The sequence below is a fragment of the Cryptotermes secundus genome, unplaced genomic scaffold, assembly GCF_002891405.2.
Source record: "Cryptotermes secundus unplaced genomic scaffold, Csec_1.0 scaffold833, whole genome shotgun sequence".
NCBI lineage: Eukaryota > Metazoa > Arthropoda > Insecta > Blattodea > Kalotermitidae > Cryptotermes > Cryptotermes secundus.
Genome location: NW_019725852.1, coordinates 118,074 through 134,021, shown reverse-complemented (window position 1 = coordinate 134,021; position 15,948 = coordinate 118,074). Strand labels below are relative to the sequence as shown.

The 15,948-nt window shown below is 43.6% G+C and overlaps 1 protein-coding gene across 4 annotated transcripts in view; it reads right to left on the bottom strand.

The window, feature by feature from the left end:
- Positions 1-15,948, bottom strand: part of LOC111863805 (tyrosine aminotransferase) — a 42,516-nt gene that overhangs the window by 18,870 nt on the left and 7,698 nt on the right. For 2 of the 4 annotated variants that reach the window (XM_023850516.2, XM_033751217.1), the window contains exons 3-8: positions 11,312-11,379; positions 8,237-8,395; positions 6,969-7,160; positions 6,751-6,833; positions 5,919-5,991; positions 2,454-2,582 (exon numbers count right to left, since the gene is read on the bottom strand). In XM_023850516.2, coding sequence (XP_023706284.1) covers positions 2,454-2,582; positions 5,919-5,991; positions 6,751-6,833; positions 6,969-7,160; positions 8,237-8,395; positions 11,312-11,379 — 704 coding nt within the window. The remainder of the gene's footprint in view (positions 1-2,453; positions 2,583-5,918; positions 5,992-6,750; positions 6,834-6,968; positions 7,161-8,236; positions 8,396-11,311; positions 11,380-15,948) is intronic. The other 2 variants (XM_023850518.2, XM_023850517.2) reach the window with 2 other exon arrangements.

Below are 15,948 nucleotides of genomic sequence, written 5' to 3'. Positions count from 1 at the left end.
GTTCTTTCAAATCTGAAATGACTAAATTTGAAAACGAGGAAGGGAATTCTGCTTCACCCTTTTTATGCAACTCTGCTCAGTATAGCATATGAACAAAGTTACAATTTTTCACTTGGCTTTCCAGAAATATCAACTTTGCTCTGAATGCCTTGATAAGTGCAAATAAATCACACACAAAGTTATTTTCACCCTGCAACTTTAAATTCAAATGGTTCATATGGTTCACCAGATCAGCAAAAAATGCTAATTTCCAAAGCCACTCAGCATCTGATAAAAGTGGTTCGTGATGGTTTTTCTCGGTAAGAAATATATCAATTTCATTCCTGAGCTGAAAGAAGCGCGAAAGAACTTTTCCACAGCTAAGCCATCGAACTGCAGTATAATATGTCAGGTCAATAAGCTCGGAATCACATTTACCAGTACTCATTGGAAAAGTAGTTCAGTTGGCGCATTTCTGCACAATTCTTTCGCAGGCAGGATAAAATCATATCGCGGGCCGTAGTTTGGAGACCCTTGCCCTAGAGCATTGGCTGATAAGATTCTAGACGAAAGTTGGTTTGAAAGGAAATGCTCGTGGCCTAAGTAAGAGTAAAAAGTAAAGCTATCCCTGTAACAGGTCGTGGAGGCCCATAGGTTTGTGAGATGTCGAGGTTCCCACATTTTCTAGACAGTCGGCTCATAGATGGCTGTAAGGTTGTCAGCCTTACTCGCCGACAGCCCTTTAACCCCAGGGAGATTCCTGGTACTCATTTCTGGTAGAGGCTGAGTCGACCCCATGGCCATAGTGCGGCTGGAAGGATTAGGTCAATTGAAAAAATTCAATGACCTCATCGGGACTTGAACCCGCGACCTTCCAGCTTTTAGCATAGCGCCTCAACCAANCGCTACCCCCCCCCCCACGAATGCGAAAAAGGAAATAAAAATAAAAGCAAGTGGCATAAATTGAGGGAATATTCATGTTCTTAAGAAGTTTACATTTCTGTTTCCCTAAAGGAAATTTGAAAATGCGCTCGGAGTTTGTACTCTGAGCGGTGAAACGGAAGTCACTTATCCGTGCGTTTGTGTCTTCTCTTCCAGACAAGGAAGTCAAGTCACTACTGTAGGAGCAGTCGAGACTTCAACTGAAGTCCCAGTATTTGTTAAATAAGCATTCGTGCTGTTAACACTCTTGCCTTCTCCTATATTTCTTTCTAGTCTTACATGTTTGTGATGGTGAAAAATTCACTCTCGGGATTTTGAAGTATTTGCACATTATGAGGTCCCTTCAATTCAAAAGAGTGGTATTTGGCTTGCCACCTCTCTATCGGTAAGTACGCATGCGCCTCGCACCGCAAGAGCAGTTGAACGGATTTTATTCGTTTCCTTCATTCAATAGTTTACGCATCCTAGGTTGGTGCCTGGTGAATATGACAATTCTAGCTCCGAGTCCTTGAAATAGGCCCCAGAACACAAATTGGCGATTATTTAGAAACCTGCTTTTACGTTTTTGTTTATATTTAAGTAATATATGACACAATCTAACTAGCTTCACGGAGCTGAACCCTTATTCAGAAGGTGCCACTTGTGCAGTTACTTCGGTCTGTCTTTGTAGCGGAGACGTAATATGTTTACTGTGAGGTACGGACTGGATACTTATATAGTATATACCTGAACTACAAGCAAATGTTCTTGTTAACCCGTGTGGAGGCGGGGTCGAATACCTTCGCCGTGACCCTGCGAGTCGTAGGAAGCGATGAGAAAGGAAGTCTCAAATCTGAGATAATAAAATATGGTCGCGGGTCCCAAGGAACTCAGACCCGAGAAAGACTGCGCTGGCAAAGGCCAGCAGCATATAAAGAGACAGACCGGTCCTCTCGTTAGAGAGGGCGCCCCACAATAACAAGACCGTAACTGTCAAACAGAAATACATATCTGGTCTCGACACCATGACTTACTGACTAACTGACCGTCAGTTGCAATGTGACTTTGACTTTGACAAGCAAAAGTCCTACAAAATCATGACAATGAACAGGTTCGCGGTATAGGACAAAGTGAAGCCAGACACATAAAATATAAGCGGCTTAAACTTGCCGGTGGTCAAGCTTACGACCGTTCAAATGGCTAAGCTGCCACTGTAGCATAAGATATGTAGGTTAGGCATGATCTGCTCTGTTAAGCCTGTACTGACAGAGGACTTGTGTGTAGTGCAAAAGGAAGAATTTTCAATAACGTTATATGAGCGAACAATACATTTGACAAAAGGCCAAACGTATTCATAAGAGACAAACCCATCTTCTCGTCAGAGAGGATGTTACATAAGGACTATTACCGCAAAGTACAGTTGGGAAAAAGAATCTCTGGTCGTGGGCCTCAAGAGTCTGACGCCAAGACTAACTGATTGGCAGTAAACCGCTAGTCTCAAAGTAACTCTGCCTCTAACTCTGACTTGAGGTATGAGAGGGATGCGGACCAACCTGCAGCGTCATAATTGTGTCCTGGAAGAACTTCTCTGGAGTCCTAGTGAAGATGCTGGCCAGGGCCCCCTGGACCAGTGTGTTGCTGCCCAGTATCCTCTGACTCAGACGCTGGAGCCCGGCTCGAACCTTCACAACACAACGCAACACCGCGCTTCAGAGCCACGTCGGAATAAACAGTTACGCGGTAACTTCTTGCAGCAAACGAAGAGTTCTGTCTTCTGGGATATACGTATAACGCCGTGTAGTCTGTTGAGAGGCAACGGACTTTTGGGACGAACATGAACAAGCTCTGGTTGCGACCTGCTTTGCGCTGGTGGTTTCTTGCTCGCCTTATTCTTCGGCCCTGAATATGGAGGCGTTATATGCCAGAAAATAGAACCCTTCATAGCCACCGCTGTGAGGACCTCAAGTAATATAGTAATGTCCTGTGCGAGTCTGAATTCCCCACTGGTCTATGAATAACGGAAGTAAGTTGGAAATAGAATATTGCACCTTTATAATGAAGACGTCACGGTTTGCGTCACTAACCGACAATGCCGCACCCCTGGATGCAGTATAACTTGCTTCCTGGTTGAGTAAAAAGGATACTTACGAGTGCATTCAGGATTAACCAGCAATGCCCACGCCTGCGTACATTTATCGCCCATCGGTGCTTTACTCGCAACATCCCAACTCAGTCTTAATGTCACCTTTTTCTATAGGGCCAGCAAGTGGCGCGCCTCGCGGTTTTATGGAGAAATACCAGCACCTGCTGCCACTGAAGATTATACATTTCCCTGGGCATCACGATGATTAGGGCTCGGATTTCTATGACATGTCATATTTTTATCCTGGCATCTTTTCACATGTATAATTAAATATAAACACATTTCTGACTCTTGTGAACATGAAAATACGGTTTTTATTGGTCATATAAATGCATATTTGAACCATATTTTAGCTTTAGGTCATATTTGGGCCCGAAGTGATATAAAATCATATTTTTGGTCATATTTTAGGCGAGTTTCACTTATTGCTCAGAAATATATTTGCAAGTATTGGCAACGATGTTATTTGGAACTTCATTTCTTAGAAATATTTGGCCTTGTGTAACGGGATTTGAAGGAATACTGTACAGTGTGAAGGGTAACGGTTCTTGACCTGGCGTAGAATCAACCAGTTTGAAAAGAGAAATTGCCACCTCTGCCTCTGTCTGTCTGTCTGTCTATCTATCTATGTCTCTTTTTCTCCTCCACTGCAGTGATACCTGAAGTCCAGTTTGTTTCTTGCATATTGGTGAAAAATTTTTCCATCCACAAAGCGGTAAATTTCTACCCTCTCCCCGAAACCCGTCCAATACAGTACTGTATTCATAACTTCAGTTGTTCAGTATAGTTTCAAGATGCCTAAAGTCAAGTGCTCTAATAGCGTGAAGTTGCGTGGTTTTATTAAAGAGTTTGGTGACAAATATTTTAGTACTGACGGAGAAATTTTATTTTGCAAAATGTGTGAAGTGAAAGTTACGGCAGACAAACGTTTTACGGTGCAACAACACTGCAATACAGCTAAACATAGAAGCTGTGTAAACAGAGAAATTACCACGGAAAGTAGACAGCGATTGTTGTTTGAAAAGTCATCCTCCAGTTCACCGAAATCAGGAAATGCCTCCGAGTTTTCAAAGGATCTTTGTACTATGATGGTTTCATCAAATATTCCATTACATAAAGTAGATACACCTAGTTTCCGAAACTTCCTCGAAAAATATACAACTCATCCCATTCCGACCGAATCCACATTAAGAAAGAACTATCTCACTTCCTGCTACGATGTTACCATCAATAAAATAAGAAACTGTGTCGGAAATAATAAAATATGGGTGTCTATCGACGAAACTACCGACGTAAGTGGTAGATTTGTAGCGAATGTTGTTGTTGGTATACTGAAAGATGACCAGCCTCGAGATATATTCCTGTTGCCATGTGGGGTGTTGGAAAAAGTGAATAATTCTTCCATTGCTGTTGTTTTCGACAAAGCGATGAATTTGCTGTGGCCAAATAAGGTAGAACGAGAGAATGTGCTCCTCTTCATAACAGATGCCGCTCCATGTATGGTAAAGGCAGCAAAGGGACTTCAGGTACTCTATCCCAAAATGATTCCTGCAACGTGTCTCGCACATGCTCTGCATAGGGTAGCAGAAGAGGTGCGAGAGGGCTACTTTGATGTAGATAAATTAATAGCAAATGGGAAGAAAATTTTTGTTAAGGCTCCACTTCGATTGCAGAAGTTTAAAGAAGAGGCTCCATCACTACCCCTTCCCCCTAAGCCTATTCTAACACGATGGGGGACTTGGCTCGATGCTGCAGATTATTATTGCACACACTACAGTGTGATTGAAAATATCGTCATGAAGTTTGACAGAGATGATTCATCTTCAATTCGAACTGTACAAAATTTGTTTTCATCAACCACGTCAAGAAATCTAGCGTACATAAAATCAAATTTCAGTATGATATCAAAATCCATCATTAGACTTGAAGCTGTGGGCATGCAACTGTGCAATGCATTACAAATTGCTAAGAAAGTTGGAAGTGAACTACATCAAGCACAGGGCGAAGTTGCTGCGAAAATTAGTGCAAAATCTCAAAATGTGCTCCAACGAAATCCTGGATATTCAACACTGTGTACAATTTCTGACATTCTTTGTGGCAAAGAAGTTGAATTTGATAACAGTGAATGAGAACTTGACGCAAGTGATTTGACTTGTTTTAAGTATGCCCCTGTGACATCTTGCGACGTAGAAAGGAGTTTCTCCAAATACAAGGCCAGTGTTAGTGACAATCGGAGGTCCTTCAAGTTCGAGAATTTGAAAATGCATGTTGTCATTCAGTGCAACTCTACTGAAAAGGAAGATTAAGGTACCGTACAAATTATTTACCTGCAACTATTGGCACACTTTACTTTACTTTTCACGCTAAAATAAACAGTACTTTCCTTCATGTTTTCTCTTTACAGGGTCAGCATTGTGTTGTGATGGATGCTTCATGGCTTAGAGACATTTATTCAGAAAAAATAACTTTGTAAACTTCTTAATAAATTGCCATTCTTAGGAATTTTTGTTAAATATTTACTTATTTTTTATGGGCCATTCTGTCATATTTTAGGTCATATTTTGCCATTTTTAGGGCATAAATGCATGCATATTCTCAAAGTTTTTAGGTCATAGAAATCCGAGCCCTAATGATGATATATGAGGTACTGGAATTGTAGCGACTGTGCCGCTTTACCAGGGAAGCATCCCACGTGCCCAATATGTTGGCTCCTGTCTGGACGCTGTGGAGAACACAAAATGTATCGTATTTTCCGGGAATCGAACCCTAGCCGCCCAGCCCTTGCCTAGTCGCTATACCGACTGAGCTATCCCGGCTCCTGGCAAAATTGGGTGCAAATGGTAAGCAGTGGGCTCTTGAAATAGTGTTTACATACCCCTGCCGTTTCGAAGATGCCATGTCTGTCGTGAATAGTGATCCAGCCCATTCTCCATCCGGGAACCAGGAACCTGCAAGGAAGCTCTGATTATTATTTGTATGAAGTATGGCCTGCAGATAGCTGCTTGAATAACGTACAGACATAAGCTGAACACTTTGATCAAGATATTGCCAGTTTATATAGCTCAGAGAGATCTAAAACCACGGAGAAGCTAATCGTTGCTTAGCTCTTCAAGCTATTTTCAGCACTTTATGGAACCGGGAGGCTCATTACCGTGTTCACAAGCGTCCGTATCCTGAGCCAGATGAATGCACTTCACACCCTCTCATCCTATTTCTTTGAGATCCGTTTTAATATTATTCTACCATCGAAGTTCAGCTCTTCCAAGTGGTCACGTGCATGTGACGCGTGTGTTATATATTCCGCTCATCCGATTGGATAGTATTCGGCATAATACGAAATCCTAGACTTCCTGTTACTTTCTCCCCCTTAGGTCTTAATATCGCCCCGAAACCCCCCTTTCTGGGCGATCAATATGGATAATTGAGCCCCTACCAAGCAACGGCTAGTGAAGGCTTTGTGTGTGCTGCAATTACGGCGATGTTTGAAGTGCGTAACTCAGTGAGATTGTCGCCGTTAATAGCTTTAGATCTGTAAGTTTTCAATAAATCCAACAAATCCAAACCCCGTCTATAGTCACTCACGTGACAATATTATGGGGAGCAACATGGGGACAGAGGGCACATGTCGGCAGATTGTGGTGCATTGGGGCTGGAATTATGGTGCCTGTGACTTGGTTACTTTTTTCATTCCGTTTGCCTGTACGCACCGTTTTGTAATACCGCTGCAGGCGAGAATTGGGACGTCATCTGAAACCGACGCCAAAGGATGGAACGTCTGCCCTGGGAATACCTGAAAGTGAAACAGATTTGAGACAAGTCTCTCAGCAGTGTCCGATGTCCAGATGAACAATTCCTCCTTTGGCTCAGAGTCTATCGTTTGACGCGGCTCTCCGTGTAGTCTGGTAGGAGCATTAGGCATACTCACCATGTGCTCGTAAATCTCGTCGGCAATGACTGGCACGAACTTGGCGCGTGCCACCTGCAGGATGTCTCGCAGGTGCTGCCGGCTGTACACGGAGCCACAGGGATTCGACGGATTGCTGACCACCAGCGCCGCGGTGCTGGCGTCTATCTGCTGCTCCAGATGCATAGTGTCCACCTCCCAGCCGCGCTCTGGCTGGAGGAAAGAATTAAACTCTATCACCGCCATTCAGAATTTATATATTGTGGGAAGTGCACCCGTTGCTAGGCAACGACCGTGAGACAAGCAAATATACAGCAGCCATCACCGAGTAACTGCTTCGAAAGCAAACATGTTCCCACGGCAACAATCGAACTACAATGATGAGCGGTGTTTTCTGTGCGCTCCGTGCCAAAATGTTACGAAGGGGACGGTCACAAATGGAAGTAAACTATAATGGACGTAATTTGTTTTCTATGGGTATCACTAGGTAGCAGCACAGTCCAACTTCATGACAGTCTAGTTAGCAGAAGCGCATGCGCATGTTCAGGGACTGATTTCAGTAGTCATAATGGCGACGGTGCTTGAGGATACCGAAGACCAGCGTTCTGTTTTGTGGGCATAAAGAAACTCAATGCAAAGGATATGGATGTCCATAATGAAATGTTTCCAGTTTACAGGGGGAAGTGTCTGTAGCTTAAAGTGGCTCACAACTGGGTGGCAAAGGTTTCGCTGATTAAGAAGAGGCTGAAACAGAGGCGCAGAATGGCTGAGACAACAGTCAAAAGGCTTATATGCTGTGGGCTTCGACGCACCGGTAAAGCGTTGTGACAATTGTATCGAAGGTGGTGGGGGACATGTCGAGAAATAATTTTTTCCCCCGTTTCGAATATACAGTGAGTACCTGGAGAATGTTGAACCATCTACTACTCTAACTGACTTTAGAGGTTGTGCTCAGGTGGGCCTCATGGACGCCGCTGGGTTTGGAGCGGCTGTGAAGATTATATTTCAGCAGTTTTTGGTGATAGCCCTTGAATATGCAAGATGGAAAATAAAAAAAAATCATACTTTTTCGTATGAATATCTGTAATATTTCCTTCTATTTTCAGTTTTTCTTTTTTCCCCTAAGAATCCATGGGAGGGGATGTTTGGACGTACTGCATGCTCCCTACTCCCGCAGGCTCCCATCGCGGCCCCAAAGTTAATTAAAAATATTCTCTTTTGATTCTATTCAATTCACAGTTCATCTTCAGGGACTGAGGTCGCATGAGCAGAGACAAATGCAGTCATACCCTGAGATTGTAGGATTTGACGTGAATTCCGAGACTTTCCGCGAGAGTGCGGTAGAGTGGGAAGCCTGGCCTTGGAACCAGGATGTTCTGCCCGGGGTTCGCGAGCACAGTAATGGCGAGGTCCAGGGCGCAGGAACACCCACTGCACAGCACCACATCCTGCGAACAACAGTTCATAACAAGCGTTTCAGACCACAACTCATAAAGCACAGGATCCACCGAAAACATTGCCGGGGTTCCAAACTGAGGAAGACATATGGGGGCCTTAGTTGTAGTACTTAAGAGCTGACAGTCCTCCGACGCGAGGTAGGAGAAGTATTCGTAGTGGCGGGAGAGCTCCAGCATGCCGATAAGCGAGGAGGGGAATAACTTCTTACCTCATTGTGTTGCATAGTGTGGTGATTTATTCTCGTTGATGTTCACACATCCGATGTTAAGTTTTAATTGCCGAATGGTAGACTCTTATGCACTGTACACTATTATACACTTTTCCTGTTATATACAAGAAGAGTTTATTTACATATTACACGGGTCTATTCTAAAGGGGTAACACCAGGAATGTCCGCATAGATATCATCCCCACGTGCCTGTCCTTCCACGTCACCACCAGATGAATCGGAGCTATCATCAGAACTGTATCACTGTCACCGCCAACATGGAAGACGAACTCCCGTCCTGCGTCCAAAAGGCCTTCGCGTGCCATTAATTGTTGCTCAGTTTTCCTTACATGTTGGCACCTACGTCCCAATTCTTCTGCAGTTATGGAAGCCAATTTTTGGTCTGCCAGTTTAATGACGTCATCCATCTTAAATGTGGTGTTGTTTTGAACAACCCAATTTTTTTTACGGTGGCCCATATTAACTCAATTGGGTTGAGTTCTGGGTGATAAGGAGGGAGTCGTAAAATATTGTGATTGTGTTCTGCAAAGATTCCATCTATTTTATAGGAAAGGTATTTCCGTTTGAGCGGTAGGATCATATTATATATGTCTGGATCCCGCAATGATGAAAAATCGGTGTTATTGAAGGTAGTAGGTGGAAGGTGATATTTTAGCCAGGATATCAGAGAATCTCTTCTTGAATTTGAGCTAGGGGCTCTGTTTAGTTGTATATTATGGTAGAGAGCATTATCAATGACAAGGACAGAATCTGGGAGAAGGTTAGGAATAAGTAGCTCCTTTCACCATTTTTCATAATTGGTGTAGTTCATGTCACTGTGGTAATCTCCTGTTTTTTGGTGCGATTTGAAGCGGACATAGGCATTAGGGATGAAACCTTGCTCTCCCCCTGCATGGATAACGATGGGCCGTTGGCCTTTGGACACAAGGGAAAATAATCCCTGGATGGATCCATCACTTCATGCATATGGGGTGGTGTGCGATGAATGAATATAGGTTTCCATGTAGATGATTGGGCGATGAATGAATATAGGTTTCCATGTAGATGACTGGGCGGCCCTCTTCCCTATATTCTTTAATTTGCCGCAAACACTGAAGACGTTTGGCTCTGATATATCGTTTCACCAGTAGCTGCCGATTATTTTTTGTTTTCTTCCAGCGGAACCCCAGTTTCAAAATAATTTTCTTTTATGTAGAGATGCAGCCCTGAAAATCTAACGTTTTCTTCGACTTTTTGTGAACTTTTTTCAGGGAAGGTCTCAGTTTTTCGGTCATGTAGAAGTCATCAATTGTTCTTCGCACAACAGACTCGTTAAAGTCGTCCAAAGTGGCTAGTGAAGATTTCCTACTTCTTTCTTATTTTTTGTTTCTCTTATTATTCTTCTGACACTGCTTTCCGATACACATGTTGCCTTTGCTACTGCCAGTCCTCTGTTCTTCACTGTAATTGTTGGCCCAGCCTCTTTCATATACTTATATACATTACTAACAATATCTCTTGATTGTGAATGCAACACTTTTCCATTCAATTTACTTCGTGTAGGTGGCATGTTAAAGGAGGTAGAAAAATGTACAAATATAAATAAACAAAAAAGAAAATCAACGAATAAAAATAAACAATAAAATAAAATATTAATACGGTAATTAGAGAATAATACACTCAAATACGACACCGAGAGTCAAAACTTTTTAACTTGAACTGTACAAGGAAGAATGCTCTTGGTACGTCTGCTCGCACTGAATGCAGCCGAATGACTAATCACAACACCCCTCAACTTTCACGAATGGACCTGCCCATCCACTGCGCAGCTTTCCCTGGACTGTCACTTCTAAATACTAGAACTTTACTCTGTGCCACTGACACGATTTGCGCGCGCATCACAATTGTGGTTAAGCGACAGCAGCTATCGTACAGCAGAAACGACAGGCCGTGTTGTGGGACTCAGAATGTGAACTTATTAATTGAGCTGAGCTTGAATTTAGATTTGTTTTTACGGAAGCTCAATCTTGAGGAGGGTACCGGTAAACGTGTTTGGGGAAGCCGAAAGTTGGGGAGAGAACCGGCAAAACGTGTACTTAGGAAGCTCAAGCTTGAGGAGGGTACCGGAAAACGTGTCTGGGGAAGCCGAAACTTGGGGAGAGAACCGGCAAAACGTGTACTTAGGAAGCTCAGTCTTGAGGAGGGTACCGGTAAACATGTCTGGGGAAGCCGAAACTTGGGGAGAGAACAGGCAAAACGTGTACTTAGGAAACCAATGCGTGACGAACGTGGCAACCGTGTATAGGACACGGCGCTGATTATAATAAGTATTAGTATGAAATAAACTGGTTAGTTGTTATATAATTAATGTAAAGTCGGTCTAGTGGTTAGCGTTCGATTCCCGCCGCTACCATATATTTTTCTGAGAAGTAGTGGGTCTGGAACGGGGTGCACTGAGCCTCGTGATGATAATTGAGGAGCTATTTCAAGGAAATAGCGGCTCCGGTCTAGAAAACCGAGATTAACGGCCGTGGGGATTCGTTGCGATGACCACGCGACACCCTCTATCCGCAAAAGTTGGCAGTAAACTTCGCCGAAATGCGGTGGTCGCTCAGTCGGTATAGTTCACTTGCGGACTAAAATCATGGAGTTTTTTATATGAGGGCACGGGAAATCGAACTGCAAATACGTTGCCTACCTGAGAATGTACCGTCACTGCTGCAGACGAGGAATACCGCGCCACCGCCTCTCGGGCCTCTTGATGTCCTGCAACAACAGGCACTGGACTGTACTGCACTGCGCTTCTCGGCATGCATACATAGGCTCAGGGTGAAACGGAGAGGGCTGACATAGAGGTAACGCCCCAGAATTATATTCGGGAGCCACTCTTTTCGAATCTTGTCCGGGACACAGACTATACTGACTGGGATATTTTGTGGTTTACTTCAGTCCCTCCAAGGAAATTCCTTTCCAATTCCTGATTCACATTCATAACTGGCAGCTTTGTAAAGCAACCCGGACAGTTGTAATACGAGAGCAAGAAAGGCGTAGACAGATTTAAACATCGAAGTGTTTGGTCGGGCTTGTAGCACTCGTCTGTAAGTTCGAAGCACAGCGGTTATGGAAACACTCTGTATGTGTGTGTCCCCATATTCGATCTTAAACTAATGGATGGATTTTAATAAATTATGGTATGAACAACATGACATGAATACGCTTCGGAAGTCACTTTATGGCCAACGGCAAGTCAGTCTGTTCATCCTGGCATAGATCATTTTGCGACGTTGCAATTTAGTCGTTGTGGGAGAGAAGAACGGGCGAAGATATCTGCCATATTAATATACAGAGTGCGTCAATTAATCGGGCGATTTGGCAGCGGTGTTTCTTCCAGGATTGTTTGGAGTGGGGAGGATGCCACTACTGCCACCCAGCAGCCTACTTCAAAACGTTTTATTTGCAATGGAGCCGTGGACTGGAGCACAAGGTGCCTTTTCTGTGAAAGCAGTTTACAAAAACGGCGACAGTTTCGTGATCGCTCAGCGTGAATTTCGAAGGGAGTTTGGTATTCATCGCAACCGTGCTGTTCCATCTGCCCATGCCATCAAGACCTGGGTTCAAAACTTTGAGGCTACTGGTTCTACACTAAGGAAGAAAAGTGATAGCGTAAAAACAGCACGTAAAGCTCTAGTACTTGGAGCTTAAGCCGGGTTTACACGGGTCAAGTCGTGGGTCAAGTATCTTGCCTCCGCAGTTGCGTGGTTTTGTTCTACTTGACTTGACTTAACTACACGTGTTTTCACGTAGTTCAGTAGTTGTTCAAGTGGTTTTGAAACATGACTGCAAATCGTGTTGTGCTGCGAAATTGTTTGATAAATTTAACGAATCTTCTGGTGGAAGAATTGGAACAAGTTTTGGAGGAACAGAGAAATCCTGTGAAGAGGATATGGTGTCATGTTTTTATTGCGGTACTTGGCACTACTCTTCTTCCACAAGCACTCTTTTTCACGGTAGAGCTCAACAAACCGAATGGTTTCTTCTTCTGACCACTTCATCATTCACAAACTACACAAATCCAGGGAGGAAATACACAAAGTGTATACAATCAAATGCCTGATATGAGAAAGCTGGTAATATTAGCCCTGCCGGCCTGCTCACTTGCTTCATCTCTTGTTTACACTGGTAAAGTCAGCGGTCAAGTAGGCGATCAAGTGGTAAAATTCGTGGTGGGGGTAGCAGTCAAGTCAAGTTACTTGTCCACCGTGCAGAACTACTTGACTTGTCTCGCTACTTGACGCAAGTCGGTACTTGACTTGGCCGGAACTGTTTACCCTATGCAAGTAAAATATTCTAATTAACTTTACCGCTCTACATGACCGTTTACTTGACCCGTGTAAACCCGGCTTTACAGTCCAGGAAAACCTGTGCCGTGGATGGGCAGGTCCATTCGTGAAAGTTGAGGGGTGTAGTTGAGGAGTGTTGTGATTAGTAATTCGTCTGCATTCAGTGCGAGCGGACGTCCCAAGAGCATTCTTCCTTGTACAGTCAAGTTAAAAAGTTTTGACTCTAGGAGTCTTATTAGAGCGTATTATTCTCTAATTACTGTATTAATATTGTTACCTTACGTCCATCGCCGCGCAACGACTACAATGGAAATTGTTGAGTTCCAACAGCGACAAATCGAATACAAACAGACCGTTGCGAAGGAGCGTTCCCGAGGCAACGGATTGCCGAACACGTGAGTTTGGAATAGGCACTTCCATGGTAACGCCAAGAACAGGGAGCCGTTGCGTAGACAATGCATCCAGTCCACAGAACACCTACATAAGCCGAGAGCTACAGGGACAGAAGACAGACCCATATGGAGGCGTGGTCGAATACCTCCACCGTGACCCTGCGAGTCGTAGGAGGCGACGAAAATGGAAGTCTCAAATCTGAGACAGTAAAAATATGGTCGCGAGTCTCAAGGGACTCGAACCCGAGAAAGACTGCGCTGGCAAGAGCCAGCAGCATATATAAAAGACAGACCCGTCCTCTCGTCAGAGAGGGCGCCCCTCAAGAACAATACCGTAAATGTCTAACAGTAATAAATATCTGGTCATGAGATCCAGATGGGGCTCGACACCAAGACCTACTGACTGACTGACCATCAGTCGCAATGTGACTTTGACAGAAGACAGAAGACAGCAACAAGACAGCAAGAAGTCAGTATTGGGATAGCCGTCGCCGAAGACAGTTGAGATCCAACCACGGCCAAAGATAGTTGAGATGTCGCATTGAAGTATTGGGCCAGAAGTCAAGTGGTGGCTGTGACAGTATTTTATTTTATGGTTTATTTTTATTCGCTGATTTTCTTTTTTGTTTATTTATATTTGTACATTTTTCTATCTCCTTTAACATGCCACCTACACGAAGTAAATAGAGTGGAAAAGTATTGCATTCACAATCACGAGAAATTGCTAGTAATGTATATAAGTATACGAAAGAGGCTGGGCCAGCAATTACAGTGAAGAACATAGAGTGGAAGTAGCCAAGGCAACAGGTGTATCGGAAAGTAGTGTCAGAAGAATAATAAGAGAAACAAAAAATATCGAATCTGGGGCTTCCACTTCCGTTTCGACACCCCATAAAGAAAGACCTAGGAAATCTTCACTAGTCACTTTGAACGACTTCAAGGAGTCTGTTGTGCTAAGAACAATTAATGACTTCTACATGATCGAAAAACGGAGACCTTCCCTGAAAAAAGTTCACGAAAAGTCGAAGAAAACGTTAGATTTTCAGGGCTGCATCTCCACATTAAAGAAAATGATTTTGAAACTGGGGTTCCGCTGGAAGAAAACAAAAAATAATCGGACATTGCCGGTGTTGCCCCTTTAGAATAGACCCGTGTAATATGTAAATAAACTCTTCATGTACATAACAGTGAAAAGTGTATAATAGTGTATAGTGCATAACAGTCTGCCATTCGACACTTAAAACATAACACTGGATATGTGAACATCAACGAGAATAAACCACCATCACTATGCAACACAATGAGGTACGAAGTTATTACCTTTTGAGAACGTCTGTACTGAATTCCCCGCCACACTTGTCGGCAGGCTGGAGCTCTCCCCGCCACTACCAATACTTCTCCTACTCCGTGTCGGAGGACTGTCACGTCTAAGTACTAGAGCTAAACACTCGAGAACCCGAGAATGTTGCGGCAGTGAGAGAAGCCATTGAACGAGTTCCACGTCGGTCTGCGCGTCGCCATGCTACATCACTCTGGCTGTCCGAAGCCACCGTTCGGCGGATTTTGCACAAAGATTTCCACTTCTTACCCCTATACAGTTCAAATTACTCATGCACTATACGAATACGACTACGAAAACAGAGTCGAATTCTGACAGACTTTTCTTGCAATTAATTCATCAAAACCAAGATGGCGTTAACAACTTACTGATGAGCGATGAAGCTCATTTCCATTTTTTCGGGGTTCGTTAACAAGCAAAATTTCCGCGATTGGTCAGCCACAAACCCCAAAGAAATTTATGAGGGACTACTTCACAGTTCCAAAGTCACAGCATGATGCACGATATCTTCGTTTGGAATTACTGGCCCGTACTTCTTTGAAGATGAGTGGGAAAGGGCTTAACTGTGACTGGACCACGTTACGTTCACATGTTGGAGAGCTTCTTAGCTCCTGCACTTGCTCGTCTCCCAGTCAAGGAAGAAACGTTTTTCCAGCAAGATGGAGCCACATCGCACGAGCTTCCATGGCAGTTGTGAACAACCTGTTTCCTAACCATGTTATCTCCAGATATGGGGACATCACCTGATTTTTCCACATGTTATCTTTTTCTCTGCGGGTATCTGAAATTCCAAGTTTTCTAAGCTCCAGCACCCCACACAGTTCAGGAGTTGAAGCACCAAATTCGGGAAGAAGTCGAATGAATTCCCGTAGAGATGCTGCAAAGAGTAATGGGTGACTTTAGGAAGAGACTTACCGTGTGCTTACAGCGGAATGTTGGTCGTTTGTCGGATGTTAATTTTGGGAAATAGACTTCCGTTTTCAAAGAATCAATTGTGAAAAACCAAATGCTTTTATGTTTACACTATATTCATATGCGTTAAGACCAAATAAATGCAGTAGTTTACTGTTCAGAACGTTTTTAAAATCGCCCGATTCATTGACGCAAGCTGTACAAGCAGGAGTACCTGTTCTTCACCCGGGATGTTGCTACTTTCTCTGTCATTGTCACAGTACACAGCAGCTAAAACAATTGGGAAGGAATGACATTGTGTACTACCGTACATACTGACAAGAACACCTAGTAAATTTCTTAACTTCTTGAG